This window comes from Halyomorpha halys, unplaced genomic scaffold (genome assembly GCF_000696795.3).
Source record: "Halyomorpha halys isolate HHAL.00 unplaced genomic scaffold, Hhal_1.1 Scaffold145.1, whole genome shotgun sequence".
Lineage (NCBI taxonomy): Eukaryota > Metazoa > Arthropoda > Insecta > Hemiptera > Pentatomidae > Halyomorpha > Halyomorpha halys.
Genome location: NW_027115461.1, coordinates 1,068,210 through 1,084,953, shown reverse-complemented (window position 1 = coordinate 1,084,953; position 16,744 = coordinate 1,068,210). Strand labels below are relative to the sequence as shown.

The following is a 16,744-nucleotide window of genomic DNA, read 5'->3' as shown; positions in this document are numbered from 1 at the left end:
TTATTGTATAAGGTATAGAGTCCACTATTTGATCTTATTGTATAAGGTATAGAGTCCACTATTTGATCTTTTCCTCCATTCTTGAGTTATTTAATAAATAAAAGAGGCCAAATATTTTTCCAAGTATTTTCCTCTCAAAGACATTTAATTCGTTTGTGACAGTGGCAGTAAACATCTATGATTCATCTGCCATCACCTACTTCAATGATAGGTCTGATTAATGTTATATATATAATCTTGTGTTAGTTATAGACTTCAGGACTATAAACTTCTTTTGGTATAAAACAATTGTTTTATTAATTAATGACAAGTTCAAATTAAATAATACATTATATCTTTAACTATACATACCTATAAAACAAAATCAGTTCTTATAGTCTTTAGTTCACTGTAACACTCTTACAATTATAAATGATAAAACCACGTCTTAACTGTTATTTAGAGGTGGGGGTAGATTAGAGCCTGAAGGTAAGCATCTTTACATCTCACCGCAGAAGGTTAATTCACAGGATTAACTTTGAAGATCCCCTCCATAAGGTAGCAGTTTGCTGCTATGGTAAAAATTTGTGGCAGAACCTTTTCTTCCTGAGTCGACTTGGTAGACTGTTTTTGAAATTCGCTTGATTATTCTAAAAGGTCCTTTATGTCCTTTATCGAGCTTATTGAGATTTAACTTGTTGCCTGTTTCGGTGTATACAAGATCATTTTTAGCGAATGTATAATTTTTTTTGTTTCTATTCTATTGTATCTATTCTTTCTTTCTTTATTTTGTGGTATTTTGAGAATTCGTGGATGCTTCTTTTCGATCTTCAATTAAGTTTCTGTTGGATCGTAACTCGTTTGGTAAAATGGATGATTCAATACCATACAGTAGGTATAGAGGTGAAAATTTAGTTATGCTACGAGTCGTGCTGTTATATTCGTCTGTACATTCTATTGCTACTTGTGACCAGGGTCGGTTCTGTTGCTCATTTATTTTGCAGCGAATTCTATTGGCTAATGTCTGATTTAGATGTTCGTTTAATCCATTAGAGAATGGACAGTTTACAGCCGTAAATATCAATTTAATCTAATTTAATAACTTTTTAAACTCATATGAATTAATTCCGGCATACTGATCAGATAGAATTTTAATTCTATGTTCTTTTACAATAGGTTCTAACATTTTAATAAAATCTGTAGCTTTTTGATTTGAATTAACCAATGTTATATTCGAACCTGTGTCATACACTCCAGTAATTACTTTATTTTTATTAAGAATAACCTCTAAAAGAATTAGTGGTGTCACATCTAGTTTTTTTTCTTTAGTCTTATCAATTTCAGTTGAATTTACATTTCTTGGTTCTGAATATTGTGTTGTCTTATTCCTGCATAATTCGATAGGATAAAATCGACCAGGTTTACCGAGAGATTCACAAATCACACAAGGCTTCTTATCATATTGTTTTTGACCAATGTTAAGCTTATTTGGATGGTTTTGTTTATTAATTTGAGATACTGTGTTGTTATTTTCCTTATTTAACTTAGGGTCGACGGAATCATATCGTCGTAATTGGTTCATCAATTTCTCTGTTGAATTAATTTTGTCTTTGTCCAGGCAACCTTGAATATGAACCGGCAGTCCAACAACTATATGATTGATTCTTGATCGATCGGTCATGTCATCTTCTACCTCTAACAGCAGTCTCTCTTTTTTTAAAGCATAAATATAGTCAATATATATATATATTGATAAGGCTTCTAACCTGTGTGCTGAGACATTATATGTATTTTTAACTCATAACTTGTAACACTTTTATATTCACAATGAGAACATTTAAATGGCTTGTGACATATATGACGGCGAATGATATGTTTTTTTAAATAAGCATTTGATACAGTTTTATGTTCACACTGAGAACATTGATAAAGCTTCTCACCAGTGTGACAGTGTCTTATATGTGATTTTAAATCATGAATTGTCACAGCTTTAAATTCACAGTTGGGACAATGATGAGGCTTCCATGCAGTATGGCGATACTTCATATGTGATTTTAACTGAGTACTTGTTGTGCATTTATATTCACAATGAGAACATTGAAAAGCCTTCTCAAGTGTATGACGGTGCATAATTTGTGTTTTTAATTGATGACTTATAAGAGCCTTAAAATTCACAATGACACTGATAAGGCTTCTCCATTTGTATGAAGGCGCTTTATATGATTTTTTAAACCAGGATTAGTTTTGAATTTATGTTCGCAGTGAGGACATTGAAAAGCCTTCACAAGTATATGACGGTGCATTATATGTGATTTTAATTGACAACTAGTTACACTTCTATATTGACAGTTGGGACATTTATAAGGCTTCACTCCAGTATGACGGAACTTCATATGTCTTTCCAATTCACAACTCGTAAAAGTTTTATATATACAGTGAGAGCATTGATAGGACTTTACATCTGTATGACGGCGTACTATATGTTTCTTTAAATCAGGTTTTGTTACTGCTTTATGTTCACACAGAGAACATTGATAAAGCTTCTCACCAGTGTGACGGTGTCTTATATGTGATTTTAATTCACGATTTGTCACAGCTTTATATTCACAGTTTGGACATTTATAAGGCTTCTCCAGAGTATGTCGGTACATTATATGTGATTTTAAATCATGAATTGTAACGGTTTTAAATTCACAGTTGGGACAATGATGAGGCTTCCATGCAGTATGGCGATACTTCATATGTGATTTTAACTGAGTACTTGTTGTGCATTTATATTCACAATGAGAACATTGAAAAGCCTTCTCAAGTGTATGACGGTGCATAATATGTGTTTTTAATCGATGACTTATAACAGTCTTAAATTCACAATGATGACACTGATAAGGCTTCTCATTCGTATGAAGGCGCTTTATATGTGTTTGTAAACCAGAATTAGTTTTGGATTTATGTTCGCAGTGGGGACATTGAAAAGCCTTCACAAGTGTATGACGGTGCATTATATGTGATTTTAATTGACCCCTTGTTATGGTTTTATACTCACATTGAGGACATTGATAAGGCTTCTTACCTGTATGATTTCGCTTTATATGTATTTTTAAATCAGCATTAATTGCGGTTTTATATTTGCAGTGAGGACACTGAAGATGCTTCTTGCCAATATGATGGTATATTATGTGTTTCTTTAAATTACCAAATAAACATAATTTATATCCACAGTGAAAGCATTGGTAAAGCTTCTGTATATGTTTTTTCAAACCCATTTTCATATTAGTTTGTATTCTAAACCGACTGATTTCTTCAATGGAACCCTCGGCACCTGTAAGTAATATAGAATATGATTATAGGCAAATACGTTTCATAAAAAAATTGAAAAAACATTTTTATTATTACAATAAGCACTATACGAAGGCCAATGCATAAAACCCAGTTCATAAAACATACATCTGCAAATAATTTTAAAAACTAGTTCCTATCACACTTAACATGGAAATGCATTTCTGGTAGTCCTAAAACTCAAACTAATTATGTAATTTATTTACTGAGGTTGTTGTGGCCACTAAATGAGTAGAAAAAGACAATCTGTACATAGGTATATAAGTGTAGGCATCTACGTATGTGTACACATAATATAGATATTGTTTATTTACGGTATTTGCTGAATTATTGAATTAGTAAGAATTAAGCCCCTATATAATACATGCATTACATCTTATGCTAGGAACTTGGACTAGGTCCCAGTAAGTCCTAGTGAGTCAGCCGTAATTCATTAGCATGTCACAGTCAACTTTTTTTATGGTTGCTGGATTACTGTAAGACACAAAAAAGACAACTTGAGTAGAGTACACAAACCATACTACTCCACATCTAGGAGACCTGTGCCTACTCCACATCAAGGAGACCTGTGCCTCGTGAGATAGAGATCCTGAGTTCGAGTCCCATTAACCAAATAAGTTCATAGATACATTTTTTAATATTAGTAATTAAGTCGAATTTTTAAAATTCAACTTCTAAAACTCTGTCACAAACGGACACCATGACTTATTTAGGAAAGACTTTCGACAGGAAACTGAACTTGAAAAATATTAGCAAAAAACACTATGGACAATAAACGGATTGACAATTGCTGCAAGACAGATGTGGGGACTGAAAACAGAGGCACTAAGAGCTATATATATATGAAGGTAGTTGAATGAGCCCTGTGGGTTTGGGAGCCCTCATAAGGTAAGTACCCTTATTTATCTGGCAGTCGAGAGTGATTCTAACCAAATCACCTCCTTGCACAACTTCTTGTCTAGTAACAGTACTTCCTTTAAAAATACTGCACTCCTAACCCTTCATAGGTTGCAGCAGTTTTAGATTTAATTGCTTTTTGATTGAAGATGATCGGGGGGTGCGGTCAGTAAAGAAGCAACATAAATAAACAAAAAAATATTTATTTATGCCGACGTTTCGACCTGATTTTCAGGTCTTCATCAGGGCTATAAAAACAAAAAGACAACAACCATCATTGAGAGAAAAAAGTTGATTAATAACTATGGACAAAGATAGTATCAGATTGATTTCGTTATCATTAGATTCATATAAATCTGAGTAATAAATAAATGATACAGTGAAAAGAATCTATAAAGAATTAGTTAAATTATTAATGGAGCTTATGAAAAAAAAATAACAATATTGTAAAAGGAAAGAACAGGGGATAAGAAGAAATACAGATATATTAACAGGGAGTATGTAAAAACAATGTTATAAAAAATAAGAAGAAATATGGATAATAGGAAATGAAGAAATAAGAGAGGAAAAAATACTTACAGTTGTTGGCAGAGATTTCTGCTAAACTGTTTGAAATGCAGGTCGACTAAGACGTTAGATAAACAGAAATCCAACGGTCAATAAACGAACGTTGAGATAAAATAGTTAATAAGAGATTAAAACATATAAGAAGATTTAAATGTAAAATTATGAGACCCAAAAGTTATTAAAATGTATAAATATGTACAAAATCATCAACAAACTCATTTACAATTATAAAAATCGTACCCCCTCTACATCTAATTCATCTCTTCTCTTTCCATCCTCTTATACAGTTCATTACTTTACATTCCTTTTCTTTCAGATAATATCCATAAACACTTGCATTCTTCTATCCCAAACCTCCGCCTCCCCTTCGAAGCTCATAACAAACTTTCTTTTATTTACTCCCATCTTAAAGATCCCATTCCTCCCTCAATACCGTTCTCACATTGTGTACCGTATCCCTTGTTCTACTCCTAATTGTAACACATCTTATATTGGTGAAACAAAACATTTACTCAAAGACCACATTTTCCAACACAAGTATTCCGTATCTTCCCGTAACTTCACTGCTTCTAAATTATCTGAACATAGTTTAATTTTCAACCACTCTTTTGATTTTGATAATACTTCCATTTTAGCCACCGTTCCTAAACATGATAAGCGACTGCTATCCGAAAGTATTTTTATACAATTAGAGTCTTCCCCCGTTATCACAAAACTGACAAACAAAACCTATCCCTAGCCTATTCCCAAATTATTAAAACACCAGTAATCTTATACACATATACATATTTTTTTTTTTAATTATCCGTTTTACATACCCACTACATATTTATACATTTTAATAACTTTTGGCTCTCATAATTTTACATTTAAATCTTTTTATATGTTTTAATCTCTTATTAACTATTTTATCTCAACGTTCATTTTTTGACCGTTGGATTTCTGTTTATCTAACGTCTTTGTCGACCTGCACTCTAATGACTATTCCTGCAATTTCAAACAGTTTAGCAGAAATCTCTGCCAACAACTGTAAGTATTTTTCTCTCTCTTATTTCTTCATTTCCTATTCTCCATATTTCTTCTTGTTTTTTATAACATTGTTTTTACATACTCCCTGTTAATATATCTGTATTTCTTCTTATCCCCTGTCCTTTCCTTTTACAATATTGTTATTTTTTTTCATAAGCTCCATTCATAATTTAACTAATTCTTTCCACTGTATCATTTATTTATTACTCAGATTTATATGTATCTAATGATAATGTAATCAATCTAATATTATCTTTGTCCATTGTTATTAATCAACTATTTTCTCTCAATGATGGTTGTTGTCTTTTTGTTTTTATAGCCCTGATAAAGACCTGAAAATCAGGTCGAAATGTCGGCATAAATAAATATTTTTTTGTTTATTTATTTTGTTTCTTTCCTGACCGCACACCCCCGATCATTTTCTCTAATCAGTAATCTACGGTCAACTATCTACACCTCATTAATTGCTTTTTGTTATGTTTTTTTAATATATTATGTAATTTTACTTTTTACAATTGTAGGCTTTATGAGGTTTTAAGAATATTTTTCCTTAACTACTTTGATTGATAATTAATAATTTAAAGATGAATTCCAATAAAAAAATATACAATAGTAATAAAATTGTTAATAATAAATATAAATAAAAACTCAACTTACAAGGCGAATCAATTTTAGAAGTCTTCTCTTCTTTTATAAAACCACCAGAGTAATCCATAACTGAAAATTTATATGAAACCAATATACAAATAATGTAAATGTAATATAAAATAAAGTGTGTTGTTTACTTTACATTACTATAGTGTATTTCAATATACTGTAAAGTGGGATGACTATGGTACATCATTTTTCAAGTTTGAAACATTCTGGCGGGCTTAAAAAAGGGTTGAGGTAAGTGCTGGAGGTTTCACAAGTTTGCCCTAGCAGTTTTATTTCTTGATAAATAATTTCTTTTTCCTAATCGTGTTATATTTCTTTTTTGTTAATTCACAATAACATAACATTCGACATAATCTTCCAAACTTCTGTTGCCGAGTTCTCATGGGTTGTTGAGTGTTCATTTAGGTAATTTTTTGGTGTTATTATTCTGAAGTGGATCATGATTATATGGCTTTAGTACACCAGCTTTATACCATTTTTACCCTTGGGGTAATTATGGTATAAACTTGTTTGCTCAAATTGACCATGTTTTCACTCTTTTTTAGCAGGCAGTAGAGTAACGAAATACCTCGTGTCTACAAGAAGAAATTTGGAGGACGTTCCTATAGGAATAATACCAAACAAAAGAGATTTCAACATCAGGAGGAGGTGTTTAAGCAAGTCCAAAAAAAAAAAAAAAAAAAAAGGAATTGAATTTGTTTCTGGAAATGTTAACATCCCTTGTGAAATGTTCTTTGGGTAGGCCTCACATTTTTTTTATTATTCCTGGGTAGGCCCCATATTGTGTTTCTGGGTATAAAATAAAATAAATATTTTTTTCAAACAAGAAATATATTTACATACAATAATGTACCCTATTATTTTTTTTCTTAAATGATTCAAAGGATGCATTCTGTGTAAAGGGGCCTCTACATGTTGGCCGAGCCATGGCGAACTCAGACATACACGAGCATGTGGATGGGTGGCTTGGCTTGGTTGGCCTAGGCTCGTTGTTTGTTGATTGTTCTTTGTCTAGTTGCAACTGAGAGCTGTTAGGAGGTTAAAGGTGTTTGTTGGTACTTTTTATAATAAGTTTTATATTTAATCTTATTTATTTATATTTAATTTCCTTTCATTTTCTTTTTTTGTAATAAAAATAATACAATCCAAGTGTAATGGCTGAAACCACTAGTACATCCGCCATGCTTGCCTCTCTGAATAACACAGACATGTGGATGGTCTGCTCTTTGTTTGCCGAGCATTTATACGAGCCTCCGATCCGTGGCAAGCGGCCAACATGTGAATCCACCTTAAGATATTTAAAAAGGGCTTCAGACCTCAATTGAATGGGAAATTCAATTAGTAAAATTTTCTTCAATTAGGTTAAATAAAAAAAAAAAAATTCTACTTTCAGAAACCTTCTAGAACCTCTAAGAATGGGTAGTAATGATACATCTTTGGAATCTATGATAACAAATTTTATCACCCGCATTGCGGGGTGAAGTTAATAAGCAAGAATTGAATTCTTATTTGAAGAACATTTTTTTCAGGGATGAGAGTGAAGCCTAATAGTATTAGGTTTAGGAATAAAAAACATAAAACCTGAACGTCATGAAACCATGAAAACCTGTACAATAGTCACCCCACTTTATGGTATTATAAATGTTTATATGTTAATACTCTAATTGTTATATTTCATTTTGCTAAATTTTGGCACACATTAAAAATAAGTTTACTCAGATGGGTGTTTTCTTCCTTATTCATACCCAACTTCTCCTAATTCTTATTATGATTATTATCAAGATATTGTAAAGGAAATTTTTAAAGACATAAATTTAAATGACATAAAAAGTAAACTAGTGTTATTTTGACATGAGTAAATATTTCTCACCAACATCTGGCACGAGAAATTCTTCTTCTTGTTTCACATGGACAAGGCCATCTAAATAAGAGAACCAAAAGAAACTAATCATTAAACATTTAATTATAATGATATCAAAATTATTAAATTTTGTTTTTAAATTTCATTTTCTTCATATCTAACATTGTTTCAAACTAATTTTAACTTTGTTCAAGTATTTACTTTACATTTACTGCCCAACTCCAAATTTTAAATTATGTATTTAAAATTGATATATGCCCGAAACATAAAAGAAACTTTTTTAATTTGAAAATTAACTAGATGTGCGATATGCATGCCAGATTTTTATAACTTTATTTTATCTTTCTCACTTTTGCTACATATTTTTATTATGAACTTAAACAGGTGTGGGTATTTAATAATATAATAAAGCTATATTTACATCATTATTAATTCAGAACTTGAAAAAATTTACTATGAAGGTATGTATTTTTTTTATATAAAACTTGCTTGTTCTAAATTTCCTTCAATCTAATTTTTTTAATCAAACTCTGGCATAAAGATATTAACCTTAATGGTACCTTATAATAACAATAATGCCTAACCAATGACCGATTTAAGTAGTTTTTAGAATTAATACAAAACAAAACTTAAAGAATTGCCAATTCAAAGCTCGTATTACAAGTAAAAGTAAGTAATTACAAAATAGATAAGCTTTCCTTACTAAATTCTTCCATTTCTTACTAAGAACTCTGTATTCAAACAGAGTAACTCTTATCACTAAAGTCTAACACTCCGTAAGGAATCCTTGTAAGGTCTTACCGTTAATTCTAAGAGGAAGGAATATAATTGAGGGAGTAAGTGGAACCAAGTAGGCGTCATTTTAGGGCTCCAAAGGAGTGCCCTCCGGGGTTATAAAGTTTTTTTTAATTACTGTCAATTATCAGCCACTTTTTTTGTTATAAACATTCTAATTTTTAAGTAGTGCATTAAGAATTTTCGTTCCATTATAATTATTAGTAATTTAGGGGTTGTTATTTATTTATGCTTTTTAACATGTTTATTTGTGTTTTAACTTATTCATTCATTTAATTATTTCTTTTAACTAACTTTTTTTTTTTTTATTATCCACCTGATAATACATTCCATCTCTCTTCTACTATTTCCTAATTACAGTTTCCTTCCCATAAATATCACATTAATCACTTATGTAACCTTGTAGACCAAACAGAATAGAGTATTTTCTTCCATAAATGTAGATCTAACTCATTTTTCTTATATATATCCTGTTTCATAACAAAGTACAAACTAATACTATTAGTCTTGTAGATTTATCTTAATTCAATTACACAGATTTGTACAATAGTAACTTGTACTTAAGTATTTTTTAATTCCTGTAGTATCACTAATAGTCATCCATATCATGAAAAAAATTAAATATTAGTATTATAACCACACTAGTTTCTACACTTCTACTATGAACTAATAATATTAGCTTTCATTATGAAACAGGGCCCTGGACTATTTTCCTACAATTTAATCTATTAATTTTATTTTTTTTTTTTAACTGATCTACAAAACGTTAATTCGACCAGTGCTACTCTACGCCTCGGAAAATTCGGCACTTTCAAGTAAGGGATCTCCAAACGTTTGAGAGAAAGATACTCAGACGCATCTACGGCCCAGTAAAGAATGGTTGAGCTTGGAGAAGACGCACGAATAGGAAAGCCTACTTGTTAATTGGAAAGTTTGATGTTGGAAGAATTGGTAGGCTGCGCTCGGCAGGATGGGAACTGATGAGATCCAAAATAAACTTCTCAATGAGCGCCTACATGGAACACGGCCCCCCAAAGCTTCGATGGTTGGATGGTGTCAAAGAGGATCCAAGGACCCTGCTCGGAGTGAGGAATCGGAAAGCAGCTGCACTTAACAGATTAAACTGGTGGAAGCTGCTGGAGGAGGCCAGGCCCCAGTAATGGATTGTCGCGCCGATCGATAATGATAATGCTGTGAGTATTGTTTTAGATTTGTTTTTACATTGCTATCTAATGACAAATTCTTTTAATTTGTTTATCGGATCATACGTGGGTTGCGAGAGTGAAATAGGCAGAATAAAATTGCCAAATAAATGGAATAAAATTGTTCAATAGGGGGGAAAAGTTATAATATATTGTATTTAGTGTATAGAAAAAAAAAGTTGTTATATCATGTTAATATATTTAGTGCATATATGTCCAATCATGGATTGATTGGGTAAGTTATGTAGCAACTGAATATATTTGGGCAGTGTGGCTAAATAAAGCATTTCTTTCTTGTATATGTATAATTTTTTTGCAATTCTATATTTATTACTGTTGAAGCAACATTGACTAAAAATGTTATAATTTTATTAGTTTAGTCAGTTTGTAAAATCGATTTATTTTAACTATAAGATATTTGCTTACTAAAAGAAAACATGTGATTGAAAACAAAAGCGGTGCGATATTTTTGACGGGAAAGGAGAGGCAATCCCTGATTGCTAGTAATGATGGAATTGTTTTGCAGTTTTAGTTTTCCCCGTAGCTTCGCAGGATCCGTGGTACGAACATCGCAGACTTTTGGCCAAGTCACTTCTCTCTCACAGGGGCCATTATTCTCCGTACTACTAGAAACTCAACTGCCGCCTGGTGAGATAAGATATAAACATTTACGCACATTTGGTCAAGGCACATTCATCGTCAGTTTTCTTTTGTTCTTCATTATAAAATTATTTTAAGTATTATGTTGTTTTTCCTTTTTTTTATTAATGCATAAAATTAATTTATTTTACAATTCTTTCTTTTGTTTATATATATAATCATTATACTTTCTTTCTTTATAATATATAAAATTTATTTGTTAAATATATACTTCAAACATTTTTATGTAATTAATCCCTCCAACCCAAAAATAATTTTCCCAGCGCATATTATACCTGGCAAGAGAAAAGTCTTTCTAACACTTTGTATTTGCTCTTCTGATATTTATTGGCCCTTATTTTTTAATGTTTATAACTTTTTATAATTATCACGTACATATTTTCTAACAAGATTTTCATACGTATTTTATTATTTGTTCTTTCCTCTATTTTAATTTTATTATTATTATTTTTCTCATACAGCCTTTATCTTCTTATAATACTTAGACTTTACATTTCTTTCAATACTATATTTTTTAAAAATTATTCTGTAATTTCTTTTATTGATTATAATTATTACCTGTTTTTTTTTCTTAGCCCTGATGATGACCTAAAATTCTGGCTGAAACATTGGACGCAAGGCTTGGCTAGGAGTTCCCCTGTAAAATGTAAACATTGTATATAGGTGTGAATGTGTATTTATTTTAATTTAATTTTCTTTTTGTTGTAAATAAATTATTTTATTTTATTTATCGATTTATTTTATCATTATATAATCATTTTTATTTTATTGTATTTTTGATGCACATTCATATTTTCATTTATATAAATCATGATATATTTTATTTTATTTGTACATTTCTTTATTATTATTTCTTGAGTACCATTGTTATCATTTAAATTTTTTTTCCTTTTTTCGGTTTCTTTTTTTCTCTTCTATTTCCATATATATTGTACGAATGACTATTTGAGCACTAATACTCAACGCCCGTGACTTGTAATAGATTGTATTAATTCTCATCTCTGCTCTCAAGAAATCATAATGTTTAGTCTTGGTTTTTGACTTATTTCTTATTTTTAGTATCTAGTCCTTGAATATCCTACATTCCTGCTCGTAAAGCCCATTTCCGGGATTTTAGCCATAACCGTTTTGATCTCGGCCATACTTCCATGGCCACTATCTCGGACCATGCAATTGATATATCTACTGTTCACTCGGTTAGAAGATTTTTCGCCTAGTCTTCAGGTTTATTTTATTTTATATTTTATATTATAGTAAGAATTTTATTATAAATAACAATGTGTAACCGATGAATCGACGTGACTAAAATTTAAAAAAACTCATGACTATAAAAAAAACACATTAATTCTGAAAATAATATCAAATTATTTGCTACTGAAATATAATCCCATTATTTCTTTTCTTTAGAAACCTTACCCGTATGTTAATATTATTTATGCTACTTAATAATAATAGATTTTTGGTATAAAAAAATAATAAACAAGTTTGTATAAGTTTAGTAATAACAAATTTTTTAGTATCTCGGGCACAAAAGTGTTTCAGATGATAAATTAATTAAAGTTTCACATCAAATTATAGCTTTATTACTATTCTACTACTGTTATCAATATATATATATCGGTGCAAGTCAATAATGCACTCCTTTCCACACCACCACTGGGGTAGAGTGCTTGGTGTGCGTTTTTTTTAATGTGGTTTCCCCAAGAGGCCTAATCCACAGTCAGCTATAATCCTCAAGAAATGATGACGTACGTAGAATAGGTGGATAACAATATTAGAAATAAATGCGTAGATCTTATTGAATCAGAGTCGAAGATTTTGAAGAAGAAAAAGCTTCGTTGTTATTTCATAATAAACATACGACGACTTAAGCTATTTTCGGAGCAGTTTTAACTAATTTCCGAACTTTTAAAATACATATAAATTGTAAAACGATTTACATCAGAAAGAGTTCGATCAGTTCAAAATACCTATATAAAAAAAAAATTAAAAGTGATTAAACGAAACCTTAATTTTTAATCGCTTTCATGTGTTGCTAAGCACAAAAATAATAATTATTAAACTTTATATTGGATTAGAATGTTAAAGAAAAGTATTTTAAAATAATTATTTAAGCATTATTTTTCAAATAATGGCCTTCGAAAACAACTGTTCATAGAAATGTTCAAAACCAAACAACAAACAAAAGAAACTTTATATTAGGAGTTGACTTCAATTTACTAACCGAAGCCATTTTGAAGACAATGACCCAATCTGAGATGCAAAAGGATACCAGGCTGAGTTGGATATAGTAGAGAGGTATTTATTTTTTCGAAGGACAACTCAGCATAGCATTTCTTCAACATCATGAGGATGGCGTCATGTCTTGAAAACATCAGTGAACAATGGATGGGTCTTAAGCTAGTATTAATGTATTGTAAATTGTAAATAATATTGAGGAATTTATGTTAGTGTTGAGAAAGATATTTAGTAATTTTTACTTTGTATTAGTATTAAACTTTAATTTATTAACTAAAGTCGTTTTGAAGATATTGGCCCAATCTCTGGAGCAAAAGGATGCCAGATTGAGTTGGATATAGTAGAGAGGTATTTATTTTTTCGAAGGACAACTCAGCATAGCATTCCTTCAACATCATGAGGATGGCGCCATCTCTTGAAAACATTAGTGAACAATACATGGGTATTAAGCTAGTATTAATGTCTTGTGAATTGTAAATAATATTAATGGAATTATTTCAGTGGTGAGAATGATATTTTATGATTTGAAGACGAGTGAAAACCAAGAAATAACGAATTAAAAACTATATTTAATATAAAACAAATTTATTAAATTTCTTCTTTATGTGCTGAAAGGGCCAATTATTAGGCATTTAATTGTTATTTAATTTAATGACTTCTATTTAAAAATATCTCTTCTCATGGTTAGGATAGATATGGTAAACTGCGTTTTTAGATATTCCGGAAAAAAAGAAAATATAAAAACAGTTGAAGCGAATAAAATTAGTTTTTCATTTATAAAATTTTATTTTTTATTACTGACTCCCTCTTTCTGGTGTGATAAAATTTAAAGTGAAAACTCGAATATTAAATGTCGGTGTATTAAATAAAACTAAAACTATAGGAAGCCCCAAACACCCCTTCAAGCGTTCTAAAACTATTAAGGGGGTTCGGGAATAATGGGTAAAAAAAAAAATAAATAAATAAAACTTCCCCCTTTCCTAAGTATATTAAATGTTTAAATATTTAATAATATAAAAATACATATAAATATATATACATAATAAAAAAATATAAAAGAGCATGCCATAATCACTCACATGCAATAGTACTCACACGTGTCGTGGTTCTGCCTTTGAATGTTTTCTCTACTCTCATGTGTTCCTAATGTATAGAATTTAATTTTTTATATGTAATTCATCATTATGTAATTTAAATATTATATAAAATAACACTGACAGAATGAATATATGATTTTCTATTTAATTTAAATGATAAGAAAAATATTAAAATTTAAAAATTACAACAATTATGAATCTGTCATTTACTTTGAAATAGTTTTAAAAACGATAATAATTGTCAAAATTTATTAAAACTTTAAAAATTAAAGTATGAAAAATTTGATAATCCGTGAGAAAAATTTTGTGTTGTGTAATGAGAGGAGTCCGCTGCTGGAGATTGAACCCTGTAGAGCCTCTACTCTCACATTAAAATAATAAATTTAATAACTACTAAAACAATTTAATTTGATTGAATAATAATTGATATTTTATTTCTTGAATTTAAATTTAATCTCTAATATATTGCTTATTTATGCTATCACAAGAAATTAATTAAATTATTTGTAAAGTATTAATCAGATAAATCTATTTAACTATTTGAATGTGTTTAGATTGTTAAAAAAAAAATTGAAATTGACTTTTTGTGAAAATTTAGAGTATAATTATCATATAACATTTACTTGTAAATAAAAAAAAACTACTACTAATAAATAAAATTTAACAGTGTGTGAGAGGAGGTCGCTGATGTAAACCTGAAAAAATAAATTACATGCATATGTTCCATGCAACAAACACTGCCCACTAAGGATATGTCACCTACCCTAACTATCGAATAACGGCAATGTACTTAACATTTTAACTATGAAATAGTTCATTAATTATATTTACCATTTGTTATTCTTTTATTCACTTAATAATGAACTTGATTGGAGTCTATCAAACTATGAACAATATGAAATAAAAACATAAAACAACTTAATATTTAGAAAATGTATATATATGTTTTTTATTAAATGTAAAATTTTTGAGTTAACTTAAAGTGTAAAGATACTGAAAAATTGGTTTATAAACCTGTGGACAAGACAGTGCAAAAAGATGGTCATGAAATTTAAACAAATAAATAGAGTATGAAACCTATAAATATAAAAATATGAACATGCAGTATCCAAAGTGGGCAAGAACTATGGTCCAGGAATCAGATTTATATAAAGTAGAACAAATAATACAACGGGAATTATATAATTAAAATAATAAATATAATTTTCTAAAAGACTTATTTGCTGGCTTAATATTATTTAAGTGAAGGACCATAGTGTACATGCTTAGAACTAGTTCCACTAACCTGGCACCCTAAGAGGTGTGAAGTGTCGAAGAGTAGTCTCCTGGCTCCGTAGTACTGCTTCTCAGCCCTGTAATATTAAAATAAAAACATTAATATGTTTTTTAATGAACAATAACTTGACCCTCACTGATTAAATTAATTTTTGTCTAGGTTTTTAACCTATTCATTTTTTTAAAAATATTATTTATCCGTTTCTTTTAATTTATTTATTAAGTTTTTAATTTATTTATTAGTTTTTCTTTAATATATTTATTTTTTTATTGTTCTACTTCTGAGGCTATTTAATTTTTTATTTATTTCTATATTTCAATTTATTGATAATTTCTTTTAATTTGAATTCGATTTGTAACGTATTTTGGGAGTCTCCGGAGAAAGGAGGTATGGGAGGGTTGAAAATAAAAAAAATGAATAAGGAAAATTTAAAATAACTTCATACGAGAACAAGAAAAAGGAATATATATATATTGTAATATGCTCTTTTTTGAGTAAATAGTATATTTTGATGTATAAAGGGTTTTTGATATGTTTTATTTTATGTATCATTTTATTATTGTTCATTTGTTTTGTTTATCCAAAAAGCAAGCTAACCAATTTTTATTGTCCATAACAAATTCGTGATTCAAAACAAAACCAAGATGGCGGTACGTAAGCTACAGTCCACAAGTCTGTTGAATCAAGGCCTTGTTGAGCAGATTCAAATATCATACAAACTATTTTAACTCTTCCCATCATAATTGAAAATACAGTAAATTTAAGAAAAATAGAAGTCAAGAAATAGTGATAAAGAATAATATTCAGAAAGTAAATCATTTGCAAAAATCCCTAACTGTTGTGCGACAATCGGTTTACATGGAACATGGAGGCAGGTTTGGTTTTGGAGGGTTTTCTTTGTTGGGGGGATATCTTCAGGATATCTTCAAGGATATCTTCAGGATGAGGAGGTCCTCATCAATTTCTGTCAAGAAGGAAGCCATTTTGGACGCTAGGACAGAACAATAGAAACAAAGAAGATACCAGGGATCATCAAAGGAAGATCGTCAACTTGGTTAGTTTTGTATGCATAAAAATAGATACATGTGTAAAATAGATTTTAATTTAATTAAGTGTAATGATTGTAAGTGTCTGTTTTTCTGATTGCCTA

General features: G+C 29.8%; 2 protein-coding genes and 1 long non-coding RNA gene across 3 annotated transcripts in view; 1 reads left to right on the top strand and 2 right to left on the bottom strand.

Annotated features, from left to right (window-relative positions):
• LOC136797050 (uncharacterized) overlaps positions 1 to 201 on the top strand; it is a 382-nt gene extending 181 nt beyond the window's left edge. The window contains exon 2 of the long non-coding RNA XR_010844851.1: positions 13 to 201. This is a non-coding gene — a long non-coding RNA (uncharacterized lncRNA). The remainder of the gene's footprint in view (positions 1 to 12) is intronic.
• LOC106678513 (zinc finger protein 711) lies at positions 7 to 9,103 on the bottom strand. Its single transcript, XM_014417057.3, has 4 exons — positions 9,030 to 9,103; positions 8,336 to 8,386; positions 6,466 to 6,525; positions 7 to 3,298 (listed from the first exon to the last, which is right to left on the bottom strand). The coding sequence occupies exons 1-4, from the start codon at positions 9,040 to 9,042 to the stop codon at positions 2,151 to 2,153; spliced, it is 1,272 nt and encodes a 423-aa protein (XP_014272543.1). The 5' UTR covers positions 9,043 to 9,103; the 3' UTR covers positions 7 to 2,150.
• A 5,932-nt stretch (positions 9,104 to 15,035) lies between these two features.
• Positions 15,036 to 16,744, bottom strand: part of LOC106678511 (zinc finger protein 431) — a 39,130-nt gene continuing 37,421 nt past the window's right edge. Inside the window, exons 11-12 of the transcript XR_010844853.1 lie at positions 15,604 to 15,670; positions 15,036 to 15,202 (exon numbers count right to left, since the gene is read on the bottom strand). The gene's annotated coding sequence lies outside the window, so the exon portion shown is untranslated. The remainder of the gene's footprint in view (positions 15,203 to 15,603; positions 15,671 to 16,744) is intronic.

Excerpts from the sequence above, each read along its gene's own strand:
- LOC106678513 (XM_014417057.3), bottom strand. Across the intron at positions 6,526-8,335 it reads ATTTCTCGTGCCAGATGTTG|TTATGGATTACTCTGGTGGT; the intron begins GTGAGAAATATT and ends ATAAATTTTCAG. Across the intron at positions 3,299-6,465 it reads TTCTAAAATTGATTCGCCTT|GTGCCGAGGGTTCCATTGAA; the intron begins GTAAGTTGAGTT and ends TATTACTTACAG.